Here is a 10,000-nt window from a genome sequence, read left to right as displayed (position 1 = left end):
GATTTAACACACAGCGGATAATCACACCCTTCAGCTCGTCTCCAACACAAAGAGCCATGTATTTATAGAGAGCACGTAAAAACACACAGCGACATTCATCAGAAGCGACTGTTTACTTCACGAGAACGGGTTTGTGAGCATCCCGTCAATGGAAGTGGATGGGTGCCGTCAGAGCCAGAGTCTGATCAAAGCATCACAATAATCCGCAGCCCTCCAGTCCATCGGGAGACGGTTTTAAAAACGTCTATAATCCATAATAACTAAATGTGCACGGATTTAACGCAATCGACGAGACAAAACAGCTCTGGGCGAATATGTGGAATATGGATCGATTTTTCACGCGCCCTTAAAAAACATAAAAACTAAATAAACCTTTTTAGGCATAAAAAGTCAAAAAACAAACACTATATTTATATATATGCATGCAATTTGTAATTTTTTGGTGTTAAAGAGAGGGGACAGGCAACCAATTCGATTTTTTATCTGTGTTTTTATTATTATTAATGTTTTAAATTATGTGTTCTATTTAGATTTAGTTAATGCAGATTAAAAAAAATATTTTAATGCATATTTCTATAACTTCACAGGAAATAAACGGCACCTATTCAGTGGAAAGGCACTCATATTTAGTTTATTTACATAATAGTTTAGATAATGTTCTGAATGTCATCTTTGGCCAGCATCTGTTGATCATAATCTACAGGCCTTAAATATAAATAACAGAACGTTTATGTGTAGAAATAAAGATGAATAGGAAATATAAAGCTGAAATGTCTATACTGGCACCTGCTATAACTGTAAACTATTACAAAATACAGTAAACTAAATAAAAGGTAAATATTAGATGAAAAAAAAGAGAAAGAAAATAAAAATGCTGCCTTGGCGACTAACTCGAATAAATAAGTTTAGGTTAAATTACATGCATAAAAATAAATTTTTGCATTTTTAGTTAGTTATATATTCATATAAAAAATACAATAATAATAGTTTCAACGTTTTATTGAAATTAAAATGAAAATATAAAAAATAAAATCTTAATTAAAATGAATTAATAAAATAATAAAACATGCAAATTCGAAATAATACAATTAACGATAACAGTGCTATAAATTCTAAGAAATAAAACTGTAATAATAATAATAATAATAATAATAGCAGAAATGTGGTCAGGGCAAAGAGTAAGAAGATTATCGGGATGTTTTGATCAGACGCTCATTCTGACGGCACCCATTCACATCCATTAGTGAGCAAGCGTCTTTCTTTCCCATCTTTTATAGTCGGGTAACTCTAAATACTTCTATAAACGCTGTATAAATAGCATAGTGTTTGCCCTTAGCGTAAACGAGCCGCTACGTGTGTGTTTGCACTCGCTCCCCCTTTCACATGTTCTCATTTTATTCTGCTAGAAACAGCGCTAACCGCTCGGCATTATTCATAATTTCTGGTAATCGCTCACAATCAGTTAAAAGCGAAATGAAGCGTTTCTGTCAGCTAATGGAATTGTTCTCCCCGCATCCGAACTATTAAAAGCCGATGCAGATCTGAAGAGCTCGCTGAATGCTCTCAGCGTGATAAATGAATCTCTTTAATAAACAAATGGTTTAATTTCAAGTTGCCTTTTTGGTGCAATAAAAGGATAATTAGAGACGTAACTGTCAAAAGAAGCATTAACGTGTTGATGGATTGGTAAACGGCGTTCGCCGCTCGCGTCGCATGTTGGGATGTTTCGTGAGGAGCGTTGTTCGCCGATCCGTCACTGTCTGCTCCACAAAACTCTTAACAGAGGAAAGACTCGTTTGCTCCCATGCTGCAGGGAACCAAACTGCAATTATCAGCTGGATTCCTAAGACGTCTTAGTTAAGGGTGAGACAAAACAACGCAACGAGTGATGCTAACCTCGACTCGGAAGATCCCATCCAAAGTCGGGATAAAGAGAGATAAAAGATACATAATTTAAGGGTCCTTCCGAATGGTAGCCATTTAAAAAAAAAGCTAATAAAAATACAAAAAGCCAACATGGATGCATGTAAAAAAAATATTAACAAACAAATAAATAAAGGAGGGAAAAAAGCACTTTTATGTTTTTTAAGAATGCAAATTTTAAACCGTTTTTTTTTTTTTTTTTTTTTTTTACAAATTTTAAAAATGTGTACTGGACCACCTCAAGTAACCTGACTTCATTTTGACAAGGTTTTTCATTGGAATATGGATCGATTTTTCACGCGCCTTAAAAAAAAAAAACCCATAAAAACAAAGACAAAAAATGTCTGGTTGCATGTTCAAGTGGACAATAAAAAAATAAAATAATAAAAAATAAATAAAAATAAAAATAAATATATATATATATATATATATATATATATATATATATATATATATATATATATATATATATGCAATTTGTACTTTTTAGTGTTAAAGAGAGGGACAGGCAACCAATTAGATTTTTTTATCTGTGTTTTAGGTAGTGTTTTTATTATTATTAATGTTTTAAATTATGTGTTCTATTTAGATTTAGTTAATGCAGATTAAAAAAATATTTTAATGCATATTTCTATAACTTCACAGGAAATAAACGGCACCTATTCAGTGGAAAGGCACTCATATTTAGTTTATTTACATAATAGTTTAGATAATGTTCTGAATGTCATCTTTGGCCAGCATCTGTTGATCATAATTGTATAATTTGTGCTGATAAGAGCGTCTCCACAGGCCTTAAATATAAATAACAGAACGTTTATGTGTAGAAATAAAGATGAATAGGAAATATAAAGCTGAAATGTCTATACTGGCACCTGCTATAACTGTAAACTATTACAAAATACAGTAAACTAAATAAAATGTAAATATTAGATGAAAAAAAAGAGAAAGAAAATAAAAATGCTGCCTTGGTGACTAACTGAAATAAATAAGTTTAGGTTAAATTACATGTAAAAAAATGACTCATTTTTGCATTTTTAGTTAGTTATATATTAATATAAAAAATACAATAATAATAGTAACGCTATGCCTGAACATTTTATTGAAATTAAAAAACTAAAATCTTATTTAAAATTAATTAATAAAAATGTAATACAAACAAATTCAAAATAATACATTTATTTAACAGTGCTATAAATTCTACTGCAATAATAATAATAATAATAATAATAATAATAATAAAAATAATAATAGCAGAAATGTGGTCAGGGCAAAGAATTAGTTGCGTTTAAATAAAACTTAAACTTTAAACATTAGCTAAGATGTTTGCAAAAAAGTTTGCCCGCGATATGCATCTTTCAGAGTACAATCATGTTTCAGTATTGCATGAAAATGCCCCGAGAATAAAAGCGCGTTCGTACAAACCATATTATTTTTGGGCTTCCCGGCGGATACTCACGGACACGCTCAGCATGCGAGAAAAGACCAGGACACCTCATACAGTCAACCCACACAAAAAATTTAATCCCCTTTTTCGTGAGGCATAAACGGTCCGGGGGGTCGCCGATGACAGAGGTTTTTAATGTAAAAACCGTACGCTCGTAAAAAGCCATGTGACCTATGACTTACATATTCAGAACACATACACCGAGAGATTTTAATATACTTATATATGTATTTGTCGTTGCTGTTGATATTGGTCTTTTTTTTTTTTTTAATCGTTATAATTTTTTTTTTTTTTTTTTTTTTTTTTTTTTTTTTTTTATCTAGACCAGCCAGATACAAAAACCGATTTTTGGATACAGTCACATGAGCACAACGCCGGTCCGGAGACAAGTCCGTCCGGCCGCGACTTTGTAGAAAACCCGGTCCGTTCTTCCTCCGGAAAAAAAACTTCGTATAGATCTCTATTTCGTAGTACTTTTTTTCCTATTGTTGTATAGACTGGTGCGATACGTATCCGTATACATCTCGTGTCTTCTGTGCAAAGGTCTTTGAAAAGTATTGGACATGTACACATTCGCCCCGGATGCGTTTGGGTCCCGCTTCGGCGCCCTCGGCATCACGTAGTAAACAAAAAGACTAACGTAGGGGACGGGAGACGGGTGTGAGAGTGAGCTCGGGTAGCAGCGTCCTCCGTGGGTTGGTCGTTAGATAAGGCACCGCTCTCTTTAGGACCGCAGGAGGAGGCGGGACTCTGTCGCATCGCGCTACTGAGCTCTGTGCACGACCCTAGCGAGCCGCCTACTTAGGGAGGATGTCGGACGCCAACGGTAACAATTCAGCGGTTTGATAAAAGACGATAAATGCAGATAAGCGCGAACGGCCCTGAAAGCGGATTTTTTGTGCGTTATGAGAGGGAGGGGGAAACGTTTCGCATCTACGTCGTTTGAGAAAAACAGCTCTTTGATTGTAATCGCGGCATAATCATTTGTCATATTTATATTTGTATGCGTGTGAAATGCGACCCTGGACCAAAATAAACGTAATTTTTTTTTTATTTCGATTTATCTGAATAAATCCGTTGATTTTTCAGGATCGGACAGAAATCTGAAAATCTGAGGGTGCACAAAAACATCGAAATATTGAGAAAATCACCTTTACAGTTCAATTTTGATACATTTACGGTAGGAAGTCCGTAAGATATCTTCATAGAACGTGATCTTTAGCTGCTATCCTAATGATTTTTGGCATTACAGAAAAATATTTTGACCCGTGCTAAGTGTTGATGGCTAATTCTAGAAAATATATCCCAGCGATTTAAAACTGGTTTTAAAACTGGACACACAGACACAGACACACACACACACACACACACACACACACACACACACACACACACACACACACACACACACACACACACTCACACACACACACACACACACACACACACACACAGACACACACACACACACACACACTCATACACACACACACACACACACACACACACACACACACACACACACACACACACTCACACACACACACACACACACAGACACACACACACACACACACACTCCACACACACACACACACACACACACTCATACACACACACACACACACACACACACACACACACACACACACTCACACACACACACACACACACACACACACACTCACACACACACACACACACACACACACACACACACACACACACACACACACACACACACTCATACAACACACACACACACACACACACACACACACACACACACACACACACACACACACACACACACACACACACACACACACACACACACACACACACACACACTCACACACACACACACACACACACACTCTCACACACACACACACTCATACACACACACACACACACACACACACACACACACACACTCACACACACACACACACACACACACTCACACACACTCACACACACACACACACACACACACACACACACACACACACACACACACACACACACACACACACACACACACTCATACACACTCACACACACACACACACACACACACTCACACACACACACACACACACACACACACACACACACACACACACACACACACACACACACACACACACACACACACACACACACACACACACACACACACACACACACACACACACACACACACACACACACACACACACACACACACACACACACTCATACACACATTCCTAAAAACTTTCTTATGAAATAAGTTGAAATAGAATTTAAATAAAACCCACATATCATAATAAGATAAAACTAAAATGTTACTTATAAACTAGTTAGCCGAAATGAAATGAAATGTGAAAATCTTAAAGGTTTTGAAATGTTGCCTGAAATACATTGAAGTAATAACTACTACCTGGAATAAAACTAAAACTATTCATAATGCTAAAGTAATAATAATATGATTAATAGTGTTCAAACGTTTGCTGAAAGATCTCTTGTGCTCCTCACGGCTGCATCACGTTCATCAGAAATACAGCAAAAATTGTCAAAACTTATCGCAATTTAAAAAAACTGATTTCTATGCGAATATATGTTCAAATGGGATTTATTCCTGCGATCAAAGCTGACTTTTACTCCAGTCTTCAGTGTCACGTGATCCTTCAGAAATCGTTCTAATATATTGATTTGCTGCTCGAGAAACATTCCCCCGACGATTATAAACGTCGTAAGGATCGATTTTAGCATTTTTACTTTAGGATGCTTTGAAGAAAAAGAACGTGGTTTGTTTGTTTACGGCCCTGGAGCACAAAACCTACGTCGAAAGCCGAATATACGTTTATGATCGGGCGACGCGTGGCTAACACACAGCTAGTAGAAAATGGGTGCAAAAAAATCCAAATATTGAGGAAAGTCACCTTCGAAAGTCGACCGAATGAAGATGTCACTCGTCAAAAATGACATTTTAATATATTTATAGCACGAAGAATATTTACAAAAATATCTCCTAACGATTTTCGGCATCAAAGTAAATGGCTAGCTTTGACCTATAGCATGGTTTTGTTCTTCAGGGTCGCATTTATTAGAAACGCCTACGCTCTCGTTCGTTTAACGCGTCACATGATCTTCAGACATCATTCTAATTGGCCGGTTTAAACGCGAACGTCTTCAGCGTTGGTTCATCCGCTACGGACGTCTGATCACGTCTTCAACCGCTAAGCAGGCAGCTCGCTAGGTTCGTCCGCAGAGCTTGGCGTTCGGACACAGGAATCGACGGAGTGTGTGTTACTGCGACAAACGTCACTATGTAGACAGTGTGTGTGTGTGTGTGTGTGTGTGTGTGAGTCGGTCACACCGTGCTCTCTAGCATCCACTCCGTGCTGCTGAAGGTCACCCTCCGGCTGCAGGGTGGAGACACGTCTGTGTTGAGCTGGGTGGTGGATTTGTGGCGGCGGGTTCGAGCCCGTCGAGGGTAACTGTGGCTCTGGAACAGAGCATAGTCTCCGTCGAAGGAGAAGCGGTGCCGAGTCCGGGCCAGTTCGCTGGGCAGGAGCCCCATGTTCGCCAGGGGCCCCTTCCGCGGGGGCTCGGCCGGGTTGGCCCCGGGGCCGATCAGACAGAGGGACATGGTGGAGCCCGTGAGGCTGCTGTCCGTCTGCGTCTCGTCGCCCAGACTGGCTCTCCGAGACGACGCCGGCGGAGGAACCACCGCCGCCGCCGACCGGAAGCTGCACTTTGAGCTCCTCTTGCATCTCCTCCATCTTCAGGAGCACCGGGCCCTTCCCGGGCGACTCGTCCTGCTTCGAACCGGAGCGTCCCGGGCGGCTCCCGTTGGTCTGCGAGTGCGCGTTGACGCCGGAGTCTCCTCCCGCTTTGGCTTTGGCCGCGTCGGCGCCGCCGTAGGCCTTGTAGCGGATCATGAGGATGATGATGAAGACGAGGACGGAGGCCACGATGATGCCGCCGATGATGATGATCATGGTGCCGCCCAGGAACTGGCTGGGGATGAAGCGGCACTGGCCGGCCTCGGGGCCCGTGTGGAACTGGACGCAGCCCACCACGCGCGTGGCCGTCAGGGACGTGATGCCGTCGTCGTACACCGCTAACACGCACAGCTCGTACTCGCGGCCCGCCGCCAGGTCGTTGATCCTGAACGTCTTGCTGGCCGACGGGATCATCCTGGAGAGACACGGGAGAGAAACCAAATCAAACACTCCATTTATACGTGCGATCGAGCACAATAACCCCAACAGTAGCGTCGAACGTAAATCGTAAAAGCAATAATAAATCGATAATAAATCGATTAGTCGTGTCTGAAAAAGGCAACACGACAAACCAGACACTCGTCAGTTAAGTAACATAAGTAACACCGAGTCGCTCGTCGACGCGTAACGTTTAGCAAAAAACACGCCGCTTGTGAATCGAATCATTTCAGATGCGCTGAATTATTTGTATATGTTTTCTAAAGGTGTTTAAAAATGTAAATGGCAATTTAAAAAGAAATCAATTGCTAAAAATGAAGCCCGAAAAAATAAATATTAAATTAAAAGCTACATAAAATCATTAATAAATCTCTTTTAACATTTTTGTCATGCTTTCTAAATCATTCTTAGTGTTTTTTAGTCTTCACAATAAAAAAAGACAAAATTAAAAATAAAACAATTTCTATATAATATATATATGTAAAAGCTTATTTAAAACATTAATAACTAACAAGTGTTTTGATGTAAATTTATATAAAGATTGCATGCATGTTGATATTTATTTCTGTTTTTGACTCATTTTCTGTTCTTATTTATTTTATTTTATTCGTTTTTATTATTTTTTTGTAAAAATTAAACATACCACAGCTTAATATATCTTTATAAAGCGTACTAATGAACTAAAATTGCTGAAAATGATACAATTATGTAATATAATTACACATTTCTATTATAACAATTTGCCAAAAATATAAAAGAAAAACGTTATATTTTCTTTTTGCTGAAATAAAATTAAAATATGCATTATTATTATTATTATTAAAAAAATATTTTATATTTAATATATTGAATTAATAATTAATATTAATTATTATTGAAATGCACATTTTATTTTAGTACATTTTATAAAGATAGTTTAAGTTTATATTAAGCTATGTTCCGTTTCATTTGACAAACAATTGAAATAAAAAGCAAATAAAATAAAAAAACAATAATGGTGTTAACGTGATTTTTGAGAAATATTTTTCGATTCAAACTAAATGCTAAATGAATAGTTATTAAACCCATACCAGCATCCATAAATCCTATGAAGGTCATCGTGAGGCGATACCCATAATTCTCCTGTGCTTCCCGCTCTGTGAGGTCTCTATCAGCACCTGTCCGTTCATCCTCTGACCTGTGACTGACCGCTAGTGATGACAGAGCGCTTGTCTCGCCGACCTCTGACCCCTGAGAGAGCCTCACGCATCATCGAACCCCCTCTCAGAGCGGCCAATCAGAGCGCGGCCCGCAGGGTCTGCTGGGATCCGTGAATCCGACCTAGACGTGTCTTTTAGAGCCTCGGCCCGCTCTGATCCCGAACCCAGGGCACACGGATCCGGATGAACTGATTTCTGCTCGTTTCTAAGAACAGCCCGCAGGTTTCTGTGCTCATCATTACAGTGAACGAGGTCATGCACCAAACTAAGGCAACGACACTGAAAACATCAGGAAGTGATTCGTGAGTCGGGTGCTTTATTTAAACCAAAAGATTCAAAACAAGCATTCAGTGATGCATTTTGCATTTTTGCAAATGCATTTTGTAATTAAAAAGATTTTTTCGGTTATATTTTAAGTGTTCCAGCTTTTATTGTTATATTTTCATTTTTCACTTTAATTTCGTTTTTAGCTATTTTGTTTGTAGTTTGACAATACCGCTATAGTTTTATATTTAGAGCTATATTTAAGTTTTAGTACCTCAATCTAACTGAACTCATATTACATTATTAATATTGACATAATATATATTATAATGCAATGTATATTCATTACTACTAGCACTGAAGATAACACATTATTATTATTATTATATACTAAAATAGAACTTATATATAACAACATTGGTGACTTGAACACATAAATACAACTAATAAAGCTAGAAAAAAATCTGAAATATAAATAAGATATAAAATATCATATTAATATTAATGCTTTCAAATGTATATATTTATTATGTATATATAAATACAAACACATGCATGTATATCTTTAAAAAATATGTTTTGTTTGCATTATATATATATATATAAATAATAATTATATACATACAAACGTAAATATTTTCAATGTGTGTGTTTAAAATATATACCTAATAAATACTGCACACATAAATATATTATGCTAACAAAAACTTGGATGTAATTAATACATTTTTATAGCACTATATCATATTTATATTCATATGAATGATACTTTATTTTAATAATTGCATATTTTTAACACAAACTTAATTAAATTAGTGCCATATAGCGCTATTTTTAACGATCGAATTTAAAAAATGGTTTGCTTCACGAACACAGTGCTAACATTGTTTATTATGTTTATGTATACTATGTTGAATCGTATATATGCGAACATAAATATGAGCATAAATAATTAA

At 37.3% G+C, this 10,000-nt stretch overlaps 1 protein-coding gene across 1 annotated transcript in view; it reads right to left on the bottom strand.

Annotated features, from left to right (window-relative positions):
• Nucleotides 1–6,585: 6,585 nt before the first annotated feature.
• Nucleotides 6,586–10,000, bottom strand: part of lrfn1 (leucine rich repeat and fibronectin type III domain containing 1) — a 132,301-nt gene continuing 128,886 nt past the window's right edge. The window contains 2 exon segments of the mRNA XM_043230473.1: nt 6,586–7,101; nt 7,103–7,558. Of these exon segments, the coding sequence (XP_043086408.1) occupies nt 6,729–7,101; nt 7,103–7,558 (829 nt within the window). The 3' untranslated portion in view covers nt 6,586–6,728.

Source organism: Puntigrus tetrazona, unplaced genomic scaffold (assembly GCF_018831695.1).
Source record: "Puntigrus tetrazona isolate hp1 unplaced genomic scaffold, ASM1883169v1 S000000151, whole genome shotgun sequence".
In the NCBI taxonomy this organism is placed as follows: Eukaryota; Metazoa; Chordata; class Actinopteri; order Cypriniformes; family Cyprinidae; genus Puntigrus; species Puntigrus tetrazona.
The sequence above is the reverse complement of the archived record's forward strand: the minus strand, read 5'-3'. Positions and strand labels throughout refer to the sequence as shown.